The 19,746-nt window shown below is 38.4% G+C and overlaps 2 protein-coding genes across 2 annotated transcripts in view; both read right to left on the bottom strand.

The window, feature by feature from the left end:
• Window positions 1-19,746, bottom strand: part of epha8 (eph receptor A8) — a 162,287-nt gene that overhangs the window by 3,535 nt on the left and 139,006 nt on the right. The window contains exons 12-19 of the mRNA XM_072382925.1: window positions 18,621-18,688; window positions 18,180-18,305; window positions 17,424-17,609; window positions 15,457-15,518; window positions 9,324-9,533; window positions 1,756-1,905; window positions 1,455-1,645; window positions 426-584 (exon numbers count right to left, since the gene is read on the bottom strand). Coding sequence (XP_072239026.1) covers window positions 426-584; window positions 1,455-1,645; window positions 1,756-1,905; window positions 9,324-9,533; window positions 15,457-15,518; window positions 17,424-17,609; window positions 18,180-18,305; window positions 18,621-18,688 — 1,152 coding nt within the window. The remainder of the gene's footprint in view (window positions 1-425; window positions 585-1,454; window positions 1,646-1,755; window positions 1,906-9,323; window positions 9,534-15,456; window positions 15,519-17,423; window positions 17,610-18,179; window positions 18,306-18,620; window positions 18,689-19,746) is intronic.
• cunh1orf50 (chromosome unknown C1orf50 homolog) overlaps window positions 1-19,746 on the bottom strand; it is a 274,707-nt gene that overhangs the window by 142,991 nt on the left and 111,970 nt on the right. The gene's annotated exons all lie outside the window — the stretch shown is intronic.

Here is a 19,746-nt window from a genome sequence, read left to right as displayed (position 1 = left end):
CTGGTGGACTATATTCTTTTTTATCTTCCGGTCTCTTTGATGTAAATCAGAATAGTTGCACATTAACATACTCCTCAGCATCAAAACTGTGTGCTGATCCATATTTCTAAATGTTAGTGCCTTAGTTTTCCTTATTTTGCTATCAGTTCCTACTCTAATTTACCGTTAATATAATTTTTTTATCTTTTCATACCCTCTATTTTGCTGTTCTTGTAATCAATGTAAATTAATCTCAGTGGTGTCTCCAGTCTTAGTTTCTGAAGTGAGCACACGGTAGCACTCCCCGTTTGTCTAGCAGTTAATGTTCTATGAGCTGTGATTTCTCTTCCTCGTAGATTCTTACATCTCCTCCAACAGTCATCTCCTGTTAACAGCTCATCGTCTCCTCTGAGCTGTTATTACTCTCTATTACAGTCAGCACTTACCCTTGCTTCATGCTTATGACGTGACCCAGAGTGTGATAGCCCCCTGCTGCAAAGTGTTCCTTGTAGCGACCCATCTTTATGGTGTCCAGCCACTCATCTACTGAGTTACAGCTACTGAAATCAGGGATAGCTCTCTCCATCAGTGGAGGACTGTTTAAGCTGTAGCAAAGAGAGAAAGAGACATGGCAGGAGACAGGCAGAGAACTGAGGAAGATGAATAGGACGACAAAAAGATTAGTTTGAGAGTGTCTTAAAACGAGAAGAGTCAAAAGTGAGTGAGAGGTAGAGTGACTGGGGGGAAAGGGAGCTTTGAAATGCACAAGTAATCGAAACAGAAAATCAATAGCAGTTAAAATGATAGAGCGGAGGTGGTGGCTCTGGTTGCATGATAGCTGCTTTGGATAGATTAATACAAGAAGAAATCCTTAACACTCCTCCTCCTATTCTGCTTACTTCTCTACCCACCATCCCTGTGCAGTGCCATGCATCACTGACTCTGTAGGACCTGGGACTTGAACTGAGCAATTTACACAGGTCCAGCTTTAGCCCAGGTGTCCTCACAAACCTGCTCCCAGATTCACTGCAGATCAATGTCAATATCACAGCAAGGCTTTTACTTAACACACAGCGCGTCTATCAGAGATGAGATTAATGGAAAATGAACAAGACCACTCGTCTCATCTGCCAGAGAACTTTGAGGGAAACTTTAGTCTGCAACTTTATCCCATTGCACCCATGTCTGACAGCAGCAGGATGAGATTGGATTTACTCTACCTCCCACAACAGGACAGTTACTTAGTGGCTTCGCAATCTGCCACCATACATTGTCCAGAAGATCATCTTCTCAAACCCTTGCAAGCGGTTTCTTTGCTTTGATTTGCAGCTTAATCCTCTAATCACATAAACCAATATTTGATTAAATGCTGGCGAGCTGTCGGGGCAAATTAAATCAAAAGACACCTCTGCATGGGACACAAAGCACCCATGTTGTGTTGTTGCAAATGTGGATCTTTTAAGTTGCCCACCCACCTGCAGAGCATGTCCATAGACTTTAGGTTCTCTGGGTTGCGGATTAGCTTGTCAAGAACAGTGACTATCTGGCAAAAGCGTGGCCTCTCGTTGCGATCCTTCTGCCAGCAGTCCAGCATGAGTGTGTGTAGAGCAGCAGGGCAGCCCATAGGAGCAGGCAGCCTGTAGCCCTCTTCCACAGATTTGATCACCTGCATATTGTTAAGTAAAGTATGCATGAGTCTAAAGTGTTTGGTATGACAATAAATACCAGTTTAGTATGGTTCTGTTAAAGACATTTGATTTAACAAACAGAGCTCACATCTCTGTTGGTGAGGTTCCAGTATGGTCGCTCTCCATAGGACATCACCTCCCACATGACCACACCATAGCTCCAGACATCACTTGAGGAGGAGAACTTTCTGTATGCGATGGCCTCTGGTGCTGTCCATCGGATTGGGATTTTCCCACCCTGTCAGTAACACAATAAAGTTCGAGCAGAATGCATCAGACTGCTAAATATTTAGAGGAGAGTCTGATCCAGATGCAAAGTTTGTTTAATCTTTTTCTGGTGTGGCTGTCCAAAACTACTGAAAAGACTGTGTGATTCAGATTCAGTGGTCCTGCTTTATACACAAAATCTGTGGTTTATTTGGGTCAGTCTCTTCTACACCATTATCCTGTTGGATTTACTTGCATGAGCAGTAATTCCCAACCAGGAAGAATTTCCACAGTTACAGTGGCTACAAGGATAGATGGTTATACCGAAAAAGCTAAATTAAATATCAAAATGTTGAGCCTGTAGCGTGGGACAGGTGCAAGAGGACTAGAGCAAATGTAAAAGAAAAAATAAGCACATGGGCACATGGTTCAAAATTTGGCTAAGAATAATTATCAGAAGAAATATCTTATAAAAGCAATGGGATTACTTTTAAAGTAGTTAACTATTTAATAAATTGTCAAACAGCTTTGATAAACAAAAATTATGAAATAACTCAAAGCAAAGGATTTTTTTAAAGGGTATAAAACAAAGGATAGATACTTTAAGTAGTTCAATAATGGATAAATATCTAAGGTGTCCAAAAGTAATGGACAAATAATTGAATTAGCTTGCAATAAAGGATAAACTGAACCAGAAAGTAGAATCCATTCTAGATACAGATGTGACTCTGATCTAATTACCTGAAAAGCAATGTCCTCCAACTCAAAGCAGAAGTTATCCTAATCTTACCTTAACCAGGCTTACAACAACAGCTAACATAGCCACATACATTATAATCAATGAGAATGTTTCTCTTCACAGTTAAGTTAAGTCACGGTCATAGCTTGACTTAATTTCATTGGAAGTGCATTCAGCACTTCCACCAAATATGTAATATGCCTCCTTTTTAGCTTGATTGTATTGAGCTTTTTCCAGTTTGTGTATTACATCACAGACCAAAACAACTGACAAACAATTTAGCTGGCAGAAAGTAATTTCCATCGGTGCCAAGTGTTAAATCAGACAGCTGTGCTGCTACATTTTGCACTTGATTTATGCTTTATTTTCTTTTTACAATTGAGACGTGTGCTATTCCTTTTGGTTATTCCCTGTTGTTAACTAATGTCATCTGTTACGTACTTGTCAAATCTCAGGGCAGGATCTGTGTCCAATTGAACGTACAGGAGGAGTAATTCTACCCCTAAATGGATTATCTTGTTATGTTAATCCAACATTAGACACTTTAGAACTTCAACTTCATACCATTTCAGTCTAACACGTTTACATATATCACAAGTTTGCTTTTAGTCAAAAGATCACAGTTATTTGACTTTGACGTGTATCTGGTGTATCCTGGCTGCGTTGCATTAACTTTGCCCTGAAACTAACTAAATTTATTCACATTTAACTGGACACAAAATTGTCGGCGATGTAAACACTGATAAGTCATTGAGAGTAAAGAGTAAAGAGTCTTTTTTACACAAATTAACTTTGAATATTTATTCAAAGTTAGTGTCATGAAGAACTAAAATATTCTAAAACAGTTTTTAGCATTAAATCCTTAACTGTTAGCATTAAAGGGAAAATCAGTAACAAAGTCCGTCTATCAGCCAATGGCCAAAATTTTATCGTTAACATCAGTATCAGCACAGAATTTCACAGTGAGTACATAGAATTGGTACCTGACATACAAATGCAAAGTACAGAACTTTGCTGCATGTACATACTTGCGGTATGCACCACTAAGACATTTTTTTTTAAAGAGTAGCTAGAGTTATTTATGAGTTAAAGTTAGATGACACAATAAAGAGAGTTAGTGTAGATATGTGTCCAGGACCAGAATAGATTTGCAAATGTTAGCAAGCATGTGGACTACTTACATTATTCTTGGCATAAAACTGACACTTAATTAGGTTGACGTATGAAGATATCACTTCCTAAACAAACAAAGCGTTCCCTGAGGGTTATTTAACACATTTGAAGGTTACAGACACTTTATGTCCTGTTAAACATGTAAAACTAATGCAGCGGATAAACACTATCCTTATCTCACTTTCACTTTCTTCAAAGTGACTTTGCTGCCACCTTCATTTCCATACAATAAGCAGCTTTGCTGATCTTTCGACACTTTCCAAGCAGTAATTGGGACTGTATTAATCGTCAGCCATTATTAAGCATTAATTTGAGGTGTACTATGATAGTACTGTAAGATCTCCAATATCACAGTCTATGATCTGCTTCCCCTTTAGAGTGTCTCTGGGTGATGATGCTCATGATCACCTTAAACTATGTCATCTGATTGCTGGCTTTTACAGGCAGCAACAGACAAATGTGTTGAACACTGATTTCCATCTGTGTGCAGCGACTTGATAGCATCAGACCCAATGCATTTGTTCCCAACAGTCTCAAGGTTTAATATTGAACTGCTCTCTGCTGGAGCACTTACACTACCAAGACAATTTTACTTTGCTCTCACTTTCATGTGACTTAGATTGAATTTGTATTGCTTGAGCAAAAGTGTGATTGTCTCTAACTTTTATTGTTGTCTTGGTGCCACTTTCTAAGCCAGATCTCAGTGGAACTGTAAATATAGTTTTACCCGTCATTTGAACACAAAATGTTTGGAATTATATACATTTGCCCAAAATAAACTGATCTGATGATTCTGTTCAAGCCTTTGCCTACAAGAAAAGGTGGCAAAAGCTGATCTCTTATGATCAATAACATTGATTAATGTTTAATGAATTACTACAATTAGAAAACGCTTAACATGAGAAATTAAACAAACATATTCATTAACCAACAGCAAAAGACAGATGTAGCATTACAGACATCAGAAAACATACAAAAATGTCAGTAGAGCAAGTTTGTATGTTAGGATGAACTACTTTAGAAGTGTGTGATGAACACTGAAATATTGAAATACATGAAGGAACGTTAAATGATGGACGACATCCACTTACTTAAGATTAACTTTTAAGTTACATGTCCTGATTAAAATGAAATAAGTTTTAACGGCACAAACTTTATAAAGAGAATATCAAATCAAACAATTATTAAACCTCAATCATGATAAGCCCTGTAGAGGTGATATTGCTTTGAGTGTCATGTCTGTAGTTTTTTTTCCTGTTTTATGTTCCTGGTTAGTTTTTAGTTTTCCTCAGTTTCTTCTGCCCTGCCATCAGCTTCACCCACATCACCTGTGTGTTCCCCCTCAGCTGCCTTCACTCACCAATCCCTTCAGTATTCCGTCTCCAGGTTTTTTTCATGTTCGGCGCCAGATCCTCACCGTCACTGATGCCATGTCCCAGCACTCCTTGTCAAGTCAGGTTTGTACATGTCAGGTATCTTCACGTTTTCACAGTCAGGTTTTGTTTTGCAAAGTTTTTCCCTGTTCAGATTTTTATATTCTGGCTCAGCCTTTTTGTTGTTTTGTCTATAATAAATCAAGAGTTTTTCTTTGAAATATCTGCACCTTCACCACCACACTACATGCAACCACCTCGTTATGACAATGTGAAGGCATTTTTCTTGCTGTAAAGTTGTGCTGAAATAAGTATAACTTGAACTCCAATGACTTATGGGTCATATGGAGTGTGTCTCAAGAGAGCAGTATGTTTTGTATGTGTGTCTCTGTTCCTTCTTTGAGCTCTGTGTTGATGATAAATCTGACATAGAAACGTTCTTCAATTTTGAACATAGCTAAAAAACACCACACTGGAAAGGCTGATTAATGGATAAACAAACTGAAACCACTAATAATGGAGACACCAAGACAACTGAGGTGACAAAAAGCAAAGGCGAAAGAAAAGAAAGGACAGCAACGACAGATGTTCAAAACAGACACACTACAAGAGTTGAAACATAAAGCCAAACGAAAATGATGAAAGGCTCTGAGGAGGCACGTCTGTTGTTTTTCACAGAAGAAGAGTGACCTAAAGCTTTTGAATTAAGTAATTATTGTTGGATTTTTGGTCTTTAAACAAAATACACAATGATTAAACTCTAGAAATATATAATATATAATGTATATCTAACAAGTGAATAATAGTGAATGATTGGATGTCCTCTATGCATAAAGATTAACAAGATTAGTCACATAGTCCCATAGTTTATACACTGACATCCACTATTTTGCACAATAAGTGAAAGAAAGTTCATGTCTCTTTAGACTGATGTGCATAAAGAGATGGTAGTGTTCAGTAAAGTTGGTATTTTTAGTAAGACTGATTCAGGGGATCTGAAGTAGTCATTCCCAGTCATGAACTTTTCTAAATTTTTGTACATATGTAACAGAACATTATTGATTTAAAACAATGAAGTTCTATTTACACATGACTTTCCACACATTACAAAGCTAAATTAATCAGTTTAACTACTATCTTCCCACCAGTCAGTTTTCTTGGACAATAAATAAATAAAATAAAAAGAACAGACATCTGAATTCTTCAGCTTTCACCGATGAGCATCTTCATGAGGGACATTTTCAGTGGATGGAAATCCTTATCTAAAACAGACTGAAAGCTTACTCTAAAGCTTGTTCTTGTTGACTTTTAAGATTTGAAAGTAACAATAACTTTTATCTTAATGAAAATCACTGGAATTTAAAAAGGTTTTCTCCTGCACCTGTTTGAGGCTGTCTTCACCAACATGCTGAAGAATATGTTTGTGCATGTGTATAAGAAGTTAATGTTGAATCTTATAGCTTGTATACTAAAATGAATCTACAGACAATAAAGAGCATTTATGACACCCAGCCTTGCATCTGAAAGAAGACTGTCCTAAAGGTTACAAAAATGCTTCTGCAACACTTTTAATGTAATAAAATACATGTAATTAGTAGGCTCTACATATACTTTTGTAATGGGACAATGGCCTTTTAAATGCCATGTTCTCACTGTAGAATTTAACAAAAATAATGATAATAACAATAAATTGTGATTTACTGTATTTATGTATCTAATGCCTGTTCTCTTTACTGCAACAATTGTGTTGCTTTCAGACTTTATCATATTTATATTATATGTATATATATATTAAGGTTGTCAATCGATTAAAAAAATATTTAGTCGCGATTAATCTATAGATCGTTCACTCATGATTAATCATAAAATACATGTTTTTAAAATGTTCTAAATGCACCTTAAATTGATTTTTTTCTCTTATCAACATGGTATCAGACAAACATGCGCTCTTTAAGCAAAAGCATTTTATATTTACATTAACATCCCAAAACAAATTGTCCAAATAAACACTGTTCAGAACATTCTTCATCCAACAGGAAGGGAATATTGACCTGGATACAGCATTCTTTCCAATGTGTAACATTCACACTTTAGGAAAATGATCTCACACGTTGTAACTGTGTCCAACTTTGCAGTAGGTGGAGTTGTCCAGGTTCTCCAAGAAAACCATCTAGCAGCAGTTTGAAGATGAACTTGCCATTCGAAAGACCATCGTCTTTATCCAATTTAGCTTGCCATCCACAAGATTAGACAAAATCCCTTCCTGATTTGTGAAGTTAGAGAGCGGTTATTAACGCGTTAATTTGGACAGCCCTGATATATCTAATACAGAGAGCGGTTCAGATTTGAAAGGTACTGTTATCTCAAAGTAGAATTATCCAGCCTCATAATGTTTATATTCAAGATTAAATTATGCTGTATTCAAGTGGGATGTCTCTTTCCCTCTTGCTTTTTGCTTTGCTATTCACAACATTTTCTCATTGGTGGACAGATATATAGTTCACTTAAGAAGAAAATGCATTAATGTTCTACCAGTATTTTGCTTAATGTTTAATATCCTTGTTAGGTCATTTGAGTTCTTACTGGCATTATCTTTGATTTTTTTCTTTTCAATTATTTGTTTGAAATTCCATGTACCCATTTAATATTGAATGCAGCATTAAATCAGACCAAAAGCAAACAAACGAGCGTAAACCTAAAACTTACCCTAAAACTTGCATAAACCAGAAAAATGGACAAAGAGTAAAGTCTAGAATTTATGAAGCCGATATGTGATACAGGAACTAAGATGTGATTTCAAGCAGTTCAGTTTAATTTAATTCAAATTTAGTTGATAACAAATAAATGATATGTGGAAGTAATGTCAATATCTGAGAATAAGTCAGGCTAAGGCCAGCTTTGGTGTGTACTGATGTGAATTCTCAGGCTAGGTACTGTCTAATACAGTAATAACTGTGTAGAACAGCAAAGCATGTTTTTAAAGAATTTTTGTCCAAAACAGGTTTGTGTGGTAGCACATAGCTGTACTTGTGATCTGTGCATTTTGGTCTTTAGTTTTGTTTAATTCTTGTTAAGCTCTCTTGCACCTGTCTTGGATTTCTTAGTCGTTGCTTTTCTTAGAGCTTCTGTTCTGTTTTACATTTCTGTCAGTTACATTAAGAAATAAGTTTACCTTCTGCACCTTAATAAGCTTTGTCTTCTGTTATACTTTAAAGGAGTTCTTTCTCTTCTTCTTTTCCCTGTGTTTTATCTGGTTTTACGTCACCTGTAATTGTTTTCACCTTCGTGTCTTTCCCTCTCTCTTTGTCAGTTCATCTGTTTAGCCTGCCAGATCATCCTGCATTTGACCAGCCTGTTCTCCTTGTAAGTCCTTTTGCCTGTTTTCCTCATGTTCAAGCGTTATTAATTAGTCTTTTAGATTTAACTAATCTGGATGGATTTTTGTTCACCTTTATCCCCGGACTCTTCAGGCATCCTAAGCTGAATTACTGTTACAGCTTCCGGTTTTCTGTACATTCTGTTTGTTTTGGTCTTCAAAGAGACCGAGGGGAAAACAACAGAGCGACAGAACAAATCAAACTTGAAACAAAAACTTCTTCAACAGTATAGTGCTATACTTAAAGTTTGGGCCGTTCAAAGCAGTGCCTCCCGACCAGGTGTCCCCACCTCCCTAAGCAGGACACAGAGGGTGCAGCAGACCTTCCTTCCACAGAGGCTGTTAGATTTGCTCAGGCACAAAATCATAGCACATTTACTGGATTATCAAAAGTCTGTCAGCTTTTACACACTGAGGTGTGTTGGCTGTGTGTTTTACTGATTTGCAAGACAAAAAAGTCATTTTTGACAACTCTACAAGAAGCAGCTGACTGATGCAATTCTTATTTAAAAGACCCATTTTAGTACCAATAAAGTTTTGGTTTATGACTGGGGGAAGCAGTTCTTTATCAATACAAGCATGTGTGTGTGGCAGCAGTGGCTAGAGAGGCAGCAGTGGCTTGATGGATTTCTTTCCTACCTCATCTGCTCTTTTAGGCTTGAACGTCTGTGTTTTCATTCACAGTTGTTTCTCAGTTCTGTCAAATGATGATGCCAGACTATTCTATTCTTAAAGTGTGTGTGTGAGTGTGTTGCTGCATTAATGCTTGCCTCAATGTGAAAACTCACACTGGTGGTGTATGCAGCATCAGGGTCATCCTCCAGTACTCTGGACAGCCCGAAGTCAGACACCTTACACACCAGGTTGCTGTTGACCAGGATGTTGCGAGCGGCCAGGTCTCGGTGGATGAAGCCCAGGTCAGACAGGTAGGTCATACCTGCTGCGATGCCACGCAGCAACCCCACCAGCTGGATGATGGTAAACTGACCGTCATGTCTCTACAAGAAAGTAGAGGCGAAAAAGGAAGGAAAGGTCAGGAAAAGGGAAAGAGGGGCAGGAAGAGTTATAAGCACAGATTCTTAAAAAGTGACTTTGATGACTTTGCAGCAGAGAAGATGAGCGGAGTGATTATGGATGAGATTTTAATCAAGACACTAAAGATAAGAGAATAAAACATGACAGGGATTTGCTTTTAAATGATAATCTGCAGTATTTTTAAATTGGCAAATACTGGAGCTGTTTGACATTGTAGATCTAACACAATGTTAAATCAACTTGCCAACAATCCTTCAACACACAGCAAGTAATGCCACTCTCTTTTAGAAAGCAATAGATATCTTCGTTTTAGGAGTTGAAGAACATTCTGCTCAGCATGTAAAGACAATGCGACAAAGTCACAGATTTGGAAATCCATTGATATGTCACAGTAAATGCTCTCAAAAGCTATTTCCTTCGCAGTCCACAATTTGGAGACACATTGCTGTCAATGGAAATTACTGGGGACTCAAGAGCTAAAATTAAATACAGACGAAACACTAGCAAACTACAGATGTATCCACTCAAAATAGTAGCTCTGTTCAGTCGGTTGCTAGCCGGCTTCCATCCAGTTGCCAGCCGGTTCCCAGACAAATAACACCACCCCCAGCCATGACATCAACAAACCAACCCTGGCTAGTAACGCTCCTAATCAGCAATGCAGCAATGCCTCTTTCTCCCTCGGACAGGTGCAGTGATTGTTGTAAATTGGTGTGAAGCCCAGTTTTCCAATTTGAAGAGTAAAATGTGAGAAGGTGGATTTCTATCCTATTAATTAATTAAAATATTCATTCACCTGAAAACAAACAAAAAAATAATGCTATGGATAACCTTCATTTTGAAACATGAAACATTTGACAAAACAACAGAAGACATTGGAAATATTCAAAACTTCTCTGAAAGCAAATGAGATGTAGCCTCACAGTCAGTCTTTTATAAAATATATAATTAGTTATTTGTGTTTATGGGTTATTTATGGGAATCATCTGAAAATCAGTGTTACTATAGGCTTAAGTGTTGTTAGCCCGATTCTTTCATTGGAAGCCCAAGAACAAGCTGGAGAAATCGTTTATTAAACAAAGTATTTATTAGTGGTCACATGTAAAGTATATTGCAGCGCTGGACTCGGAGTGACAGAGCTCCCGCGGGAAATCCGTCAGGCCGAGCCCCGATATCCGGAAACATTTCATATTTATCTTCAGCTTTATCTCACAGAGGTTGTACTCACACTTGTCAGAGTATAATTGGCCAGTTTTTAGTGGCATGAGCAGGCCAACCACTGTCCTCGTTGTGTTCTTTGGATGTGATAAACAATGTGTGTATGTGTGAGTGCTGTTTTAGGCGTGGATCTAATGTACCAGACCTACTCCAATAGAGATGTTTTGTCTGACCCAGTTGTTTATGTCATTCTAAGGTCTTGGACCATTTAAGGTCATCTATTGTGCAGTATGAGCAGAGTGGAAAAGTACCAGCTAGGAACATAGGTTATTTAGGAAAATACAGAATATGAATACATAATGTCTAAGAACAAAGCCAATTATAACAGTGTTCAGTCTGTCTCTAGATCATAGAGGTGAACATGGAAACTTATGCCTATTTTAGAATGTGCCGCTCATTGTGGCTGCTTGTTGCAGTCAAGAAAATTAAGGAACTTGTAGCATTTACAGCATTGACATTGATGGTTCTCCTGTTACAGTGAAGGCAAAGTGGAGCTGTGCTTAATTTTTGTATCCCAGAAGATCATCAACAAGGAATTAACCAGGTTCAAAATGTCAGCAAAGGAGTTACAGCAAATGTTGTGGTTAAGCTTGACAAGGAAGGCCACCTTGTCAGCACTCAGTGAAGGAGTGTGAAACAGTCACACTTTGTTTGTTTGCATGTTGGAAAACCACAGCACATTGCACTAAGTGTTTGAGGAATGATTTCACCATGCAGCTCAGAGGTCAGTCTTTCATATTCTACAGAATTGAACAGACAGGAGTTTGACAACACACTTAGAGTGCAACATTTTAATGAGCATGGTGGCCAAATGTCACACAATCACTGTTCTCAGTCTCAGTCGCTGATTTCCTTACACTATCATTCATTTTCTCCAGACAGTTCACACAACTAAAAACAAAGTCATAGCTGATAAGATCAGGAGGAGACCGGCCCCGCACATATAGACAGGGCAGAGCAGCCTAGCACACCATGTTTCATAAGTGAGTGGGACTGTAAGAAAAATCCACAGATATATCAGATTGTAATTTATTCAGCATTTTCGAGTAGGCCATGCATTTCCCTTTCGCAGTTTAGGCAGGCAGGAGTGTGACTGAGTTACACTACTATGGTAACAGGGATGCTGCCTGTCTATCTGTGTCTTGCTTTGGAATGAATTAATGTCAGTGATTTAAAAAGTCAGCCGCCCTGTCTCTGTCCACAACACTTACCAATATTGACATGCTTCTCCTGCTAGCCTAAATAGCCCACACTGCATCTTCATATGATGATGGCTAATGGAAATAATCACCATATCTCACTGATCTGATCAGTCATGACAAACAAATTATAAAGTTGTGGCAGGAGAAACACAGAGAGGCAGACTACTGAGCCTGTGAGAGGACATCGGCACAGCCACAGTAAAAGGTCTCTTCACAGCTTCCCCCATCTTGTTATGCACACTGCTCTAAAGTCTCAAAAATATTAACAGTATGCTGTTTGCCAGTGCTTCTTTCACAGATGTTTCACAGATCATAAAACCAGCCAAAAAGGCTCTAGTTGGTCAAGGCAGAGAAAGATATTCTTCATTGCATAATCTGATGTACAATACCTTCAAAACACAAGACAAAAGGCATCTGTGCTAGATTTTAACACTAAATTGTCACTAACTCTGTTTTCTTAACTTAAAAATTTTATATGAAACTCCTGAATTGACACACGTAAAATCATGCTGGGGACAATTTGTTGATATGCTCTAACATCCCGTTCTACTGAAGGCTAAGTGGAGCAAAGTAATTTCTTCATTTTGTATCCTACAAACACTTCATTTTGAGAGTTAACCAGGTTGATACAGTCAAATTTTGAAAGAGTGAAAGGGAGTTTGTTTTTTAGTTTAAGTAGACAATGTGACCATAAACATCACTTGCTTGTCAAGTAAGAGTAATCACAGCATTAACATTACACTGTAGGGTACATTTTCAGCACTTAATGCAGGAATGTGCCATTCTTACAACAGTTACACCACCAAGTCTATAGCTGCAGATCACAGCACAACATGAACAGGACTCCGAGTGCTATACATTCAGCACAGGGAATTGTTTTCAATTCTACTCTCACGCCACATTGGTTTCTCAGACAGTTAATACAGTTAAAAAGAAATTAGTAACTGATGACACTGTAGTGCAAAATTAAGAGACTGGCAGTGCACCTATGGACAAGGCAGAGCAGCTTAGTGCATTAAGTGTGCTGCACAACAAGCCAGCGTTTTTCAGACCAGTAGGTGGGACAGTGTTAAATATGCACAGATCCATTATACTGTCATTTCCATATTATACCAACACATTTTCTGCCTCCAGCTCTCTTAAGCAACAGGCAAAAGGGTGTGTGATTTACTGTGGTGTCCCTCTGAAATGGTTTTGCCTTTTCCCACCTTCTGTTTGTAATTCATTCTACATTTTTCAGTATGTTTTTTTCCTCTTACAAGAGTGCCTGTGAGTAAGTAAAGACCTTTTCACTCATGATATGCATAACATTAATAGCTTCATCTGATTCATACACTGATAATTTTTCCATTGTTTCTTACGCTTCATTCAGACATGTCTGTGAAAGTGACAGAAAGAACAAAGTTGCACATGCAGTATTTGTTATCCGTTCAAGTCTGAGCAGTATGTTAAGTAAGGTTGCATATAGTATAAAAGCCCGCATTTTTCTCACATTTACTTGTTGTTACGACTTGTGTCTTTTTTGTTAATTTTATGCAAATTACAGTGTGCAGGTTCCAAGCTCCAATTGGCTAAGACTTCAAGAGCCCGTAGAGGATTGGATACCGCGGAGTGGACTTCTTTATAAAGAGATGGGATTATGACAGCAGGTGGACTTCCGACTTATCTCCCTCTCCTCCCAACCAGCCACACCATTACCACACTTGTAAAAAAATAAAAATAAATTTAAAAAAAAAAATTGTATTTTGGAGTTTGTAGGGGTGGGCTGCCAAATCATTTTCTTGAGGGAGGTAAATTATTGTCTTTTGTTCTGAACTTGCTTTGTTTAGGTCAGCTTCCCTCTTGAAAATAGTTTTGTTTGTTTGTTTGTTGTTTTGGCCATGGCCCGTCCTGAAGCCTATTAGTACATATCTAAGGGGATATTAGATTTCTTATATGAATTATATATAAATTGTCATGTTAAATTCTAAATAATGTCTCCGTGGCTGCTTGAAGGGTGAGGAAAATGGGTCACAATTATGTTGTGTCGTGGTTACCCCTAGATGGGGCATAACACATGTCACATTACATATTATAGTTCACATTTGTGTGCTAAGTGTCAGGAACCGTAGGCACTTTATTATAATAAACACACAGAGCAATGCAGGGCGATCTCCCAGCAGCGCAAAAGATAAGGCTGTAAAAATCCTAAACACTCTTCGCCGCAGCTATGAAATTTACAAAACATAAAACTCTCCAAACTGGGAGAAAAACAGGAAAGCTATGAACGCTAACAAAACAAAGACACTCTCGTAATGAGGCAGAGTAAAACAAAAGACGCACTCTTTACAAAAACAGAGGCACTATGAACTTTAACGATAAACTTAAAAAACTCACCTTTAACGGTGGCAACTATGAACGCTCCGCTAATCGGAGGTGGCTATGAACAAAAATCTCTCCTTCACAACGGAGGAACAAACAAGACTATGAAACTTACCTTACAATAAATAAACTATGGCTATGAACAAACTACAAACAAGACAGCACTGCAGGAGAAACGCTCGCTGCAGGCTGGTGGTTTCTATGGAACAAGACGAGGGCTGGAAATGATGCTCAAACGGAGACAACATACTGGCACAAGACAAGGGAAACGCAGACTATTTGAACACATGACGGACCAAGGGGAACAGGTGGATACACTTGGGAATCAGGGAAGACAATTAGACGTCTGACACGGGAGGAAGGGAAAGTTACCTGAAACGAGAGGAGAAGGTGAGTGCTTTTTCAAAATAAAACAGGAAATGACGAGACACGACATGGAACAGAACATAAACCGTGACACTAAGTGTGCAACAGTTGTGGAAAACATAGCACCAGTGCATGGAAACAACTGAAAATAACCTATATTTTTTCTTCATGTTAAAGCTTATTGAACAGTCAGTGATATACTCAGTCAGTGGTTTACCAGATTATATTATCCGAATCACATTGTGATGTAACAGCTTTCTAGATTGGACTAATTTAGGCTAAGATGAGTTTTTAAACTTTTTTCTTAGATAACTGTAAGAAACACTGTTTAATTACCGCAATTAACTATTTTTATTCTAATTTGCTACTGATATTTGCACAAGACAATTGAGTTTTCCTTAAAGAACCACCATCTCTTGGTCAAACCCCAGACGTGCATAGGCGGGATAAAGGTGAAAAGTAAGCCTGCCCCAGGAGAGGGAGGGAGACTCCTGTTGGCTGGAAACTGACTTGGAACCAGATGGGAACTGGATGGACATGCTGGGAACAGCAAATAAAAATGACTGGAACTGTATGAACAATCCTCATTGAGAAAGGAAGGGTGCTTCATCAACTGATTAGGAAACAGCGGAAGGTACAAAGACATTAAACAAACAGTAACCCACACTAAGATGTGCAGCAAAACAGGAGCAGCACATATTCCTGTAGTTATTAAATACCCAAGAGCATAAATACTAACCCTGAGAAAGGAGTCAAGAGAGCCGTTCTCCATGTACTCTGTGATGATCATCACTGGCTTACCTGAAAAAAAAAACAGAAGCATGCAGGATGTAAACAACTTTTTTACATGCAAACACTGATGCTGTGTGTGTTGCATGTGTGGAGTATGGCAAACACAGTTCCTTGACTCGACTGTTTCATTTGATTACATTTTCAACATTGACTTAAAGGAATACTTTACCCACAGCCAAGACAATTTGTTTCACAATTCATGGTTGTAAATTCGAATGGTAACATATCTCTCAGGTAATGTTTACATGACATGAAACAATGCATAAATATCAAAGTCTGTAAGCCATAACCATGTCAGTTTTTTTCTAACTGTCTAACCATGTATTTTGTAACATATACCTCTAACCTGGTACATTAATCTTAACCCTAACTATGGTATTTTAGAGTAAAACCTCAATCATTTGCAGTGGTGAGTGTACTACAAATGGAAGGAATCGTAAGTCAGAGGGAAGTAGAAAAGTAAAATATATATAATAGTATTATAATATAATATTGTGCAGGACTATTTCCACACCAGTGATCTCTTGCCCAGAAGTATTCAATTGTACAAAGGCTTGTGGTTTTGCACCTCCAACCATCCCCTTCTTTCCTTACCTTTATTATGTTCTGAGAATTTGTGGCCAAACAAATACTAGAGACATGTGGAAAATAGACATCGTTTCATGGGATATATAGTATAGCGAGGTAGGGCACTGAATTGAAACCTGAGCTGTATCTATGTATAGAATTGAGCCTGTTTTTAAAACTTTATTGTAAAACTGCAACATTTCAAACAAGACTCAGAATTACGGAATTATAACATTAAGTAATGTTGTATTTCTATACAAACTGTAAGAAAAAATTATTTATGAGCTAGAATTAATACAAGCAGTACTCTCTGGCATCTTGTAGTGCCAGAGTGTTTGGTAATTAATCTCAAAGCACTGAAAAATGACATGAAAAACTCAACATTGTTTCTGTGTTCAGAGGTGTTTTAATCCAAACAGAAGATCTTCAGCTGAAACAAGTATTACTGGGAGTGTTGCTAGATTTGCAGTTTATCATCAGGTTCAGGTTTGAAAAATAACTTCATGGAGCTCACTGTGAGCAGAAGACTCAGGTTTTTGCCATTGAGAAAGGCCAATCAAAATGCGTAGTCAGAGTTAACACATTGTAAAGATCAATCAAAATCCCACAGTATCTGCAAAGCTTTATAGTCTTATCCTAGCATGCTTTATCTGATCAACCTGTATTCATACCCAAAGTGTCAAATATAGCTGTTTCATTAAAGCTGTTAGTGTTTCAAAGATATGGCATACTTTGGTGTTAACACGCAAATGCAGCCTTAACACAAGCAACAGTCTTTGGCAGGAAGCAGGAGTGGTGCTTCAACATACTTTTCCACTTTGTTTCACCTTGGTTCACATCTGCTTTCAGTCCAATCTGATGATAGATTTTTCTCTTTCACTCTCCCTTGCTGTTTGGTTTAGGCACCAGAGCTTTTGATTAGGGTTTGAACAAAATTAATGTCTACCTTAAAATCTTTTACAATGGTAACCACATTGTATTTTTACATTTTAAAAAAAATTACAATTGTGGGTTTCTTGTGCGTTACAGTCTGATACCATGGGGTCCTGACAAAGCAGATAATGAAATGCACTGTGAGCCAGACAGAGCTCAGCTGATACCATCAACAGAAACATTAGCCTTCATTCTGGAGAATTTTTTATGTGAAAAGTGCAAGTATAAAGACATAAATAGACTACTCTAAGAGTAACTGGTTGGCACACTGAGCAGAAGTCCATTACTGAGCTATGCATCTCATATCCAGCAGTTCAGGATGAATGCAGCTACTGTTAGACCAACATCTTATAATGAACAATCCTGAATATGACCAATTCTTCAAACTGATGTATGTTTTTTGTGTCAGCGTACTGTGAGTTACCACTCCCTCCAGGCGGATGACATTCGGATGGTCAAACTGGGCCATTATGGAAGCCTCGGCCAAGAAGTCCCTCTTCTGCTTCTCTGTGTATCCTGCCTTCAGGGTCTTTAGCGCCACCGGGATGTCTCGTTTCCCTGGGAGCCTCATTCGTCCATAGCACACCTCCCCAAACTCTCCTGAACACAGGGCAGAGGTCATTCTAATGTAGCACTTTAATCACCTCCAACCTTTAAATACTGTATATTCCAGAATAATGAGTATCCACTACACTCAGCTGCACCCTCACCCCCTCTTAAGCCTTTTGTGTAAATGAGAATGTGTCAGTTAATTTGCTTGGTTAGATAAGAGAATGAAATCAACTTACAGACTGTCCACTAAGTACATACAGTAGCTAATTATCCCTTTGTTCTTATCTTCAGCTCAGAAGAACTCGAAATGTGATTGCAGTTTGTGTTCTATATATTATGTTTCTCTGTGTGGCTGCAGCAGTCATATGTAACACTGTGTATTGTGTAGCTGACACAGTGTTAGTATTCCCTGCATGACTGAGGAGCTTTGATTGACAGTCCCACGCAATGCTCTGATTCCGCTCAGCTATCCTCCTCTCTGCTGCACACCACAGCCTTTACACTGGCCAATGATTTTAAGTTAGCTTAGCCAATGATTCTTGCTCTGGGTGTGTATGTGTGTGTCTCTGTCGCTTTTTCTGTCGGTGTGTGTGAGTGCACACAAGTTCATGGTTTTACCTGAGCCAATGATTTTCTCTATTTTGATTCTGGAAGCTTCAATTTCTCTGGCAAACTCATGGACCGCCTGGCAGGGGTCCTCATACGTGTGTGGGTCGATATAGAACCTCGCATCGGGGAATGACACTAAGATAAACAACATTAGCATTTGGTCACATATCGGAGAATGAGAGCAACATCACATCTGAGCCCCTGTCACTGGTGTGTGCAGGGAAAGCCTGATGAAAAGGGAGGAAAGAACTCAGAGAGAGGAGCAGACAGTCAGAGAGAGAGAATAAACAGCACATACGGAAGAAGGAGTGCATCCTCCTGTAATCAGAAGCTGATGAAAATTGTTTGCTCCGAGGATGAACTTTATTACACAAGGATGAAAAAGCAATCCCTCCAAGCAATATGCTCTAATCTATTATTGGTAATAATTGAGGAATGGGCCAAACATACCGTGACCATTCTGATAATGCATCTTCTCCTCATCTGAGTCCTGGAAGGCTTTGCTGTAGCCACAGTGTCTATACATGCAAACACACACCCACAGACACACACACACAGGCGCACATGAACATACAGACGGATGAATACAGGACAACAGTGGAACATTTGTAGTATCAAACTTTGATCACAGCTCATAATTAACATATCAATAATCACTAATAATGAATTATTAACTTCAACATAGCCATTCATCACTTAGGACAAGTTCATTATGGGGAGCAACCACCTAACTTGCTCTCCTTCTTAATTGGGGTTTCCACTGGCAACAGTGAAGATCGAAACAAAGATCAATTTAACGGGTTAGCCCAAGTAAACAGCAAATAGACATGTTCTCATTTACTCCTAGTGATAGCTAGCATGCAAATTAAATTGATTTCAGTATGCCCATCAGTCCAGAAAGCCATCTGAGATTTCTGCTCCAAAGCTAAAAACAGAGGTTCATATTTCTTTCTATTTTTTTGACTCTCATTTAGAATTTAGACCCTTGCTCACATAGTAAAAGTAAGTGGTCTAGGCCCAGATTTACTATTTCTTTGCAGTTTATGCAAACTCTGTTTTGATGTTAAAATATGACTGCTTGTATTAACTATCGAGGCGCAGATAGTGACTAAAGGCATGGACACCATGATTTTTCCTCCTGGCTCTGTCACACACGTTTATAGAAAGTTCTCCTTCAGTGCATACAAGTTTGAGAAGAGAGTAATGAAGAGAGACTGTATAGTATGTTTTAAACAGTTGCACTTGACGTGACCACGTTACTGTGGCAAGGATGCACAGATGTTGCCACAATTAAATATTCTTATTCTGTCAAATTTGCTACTGATATTTGCAAGAAACTATTGTGTTTTTCTTCAAGAAGCACCACTCTTCGTCAAACCCCAGAATTGCATGAATGGGTGTCGCTAGAGGACAGAGTGTGAGGGAAGAGAGCCACTACACATGGAAATTTATTAAGAATGTCAGAGGAACATATCAAAAAGACAAAAAATCTCAGAACGACCGCAAACTATTCTTAACTGACACTGACTGGAGGAAATGTAAAACATTACCTGAAATCTCAAAATTTGCGTTTCGA

This window comes from Leuresthes tenuis, unplaced genomic scaffold (assembly GCF_036924035.1).
Source record: "Leuresthes tenuis unplaced genomic scaffold, fLeuTen1.0.hap1 SCAF_3, whole genome shotgun sequence".
Classification (NCBI taxonomy): Eukaryota; Metazoa; Chordata; class Actinopteri; order Atheriniformes; family Atherinopsidae; genus Leuresthes; species Leuresthes tenuis.
This window is presented reverse-complemented; position numbering and strand designations above follow the sequence as displayed.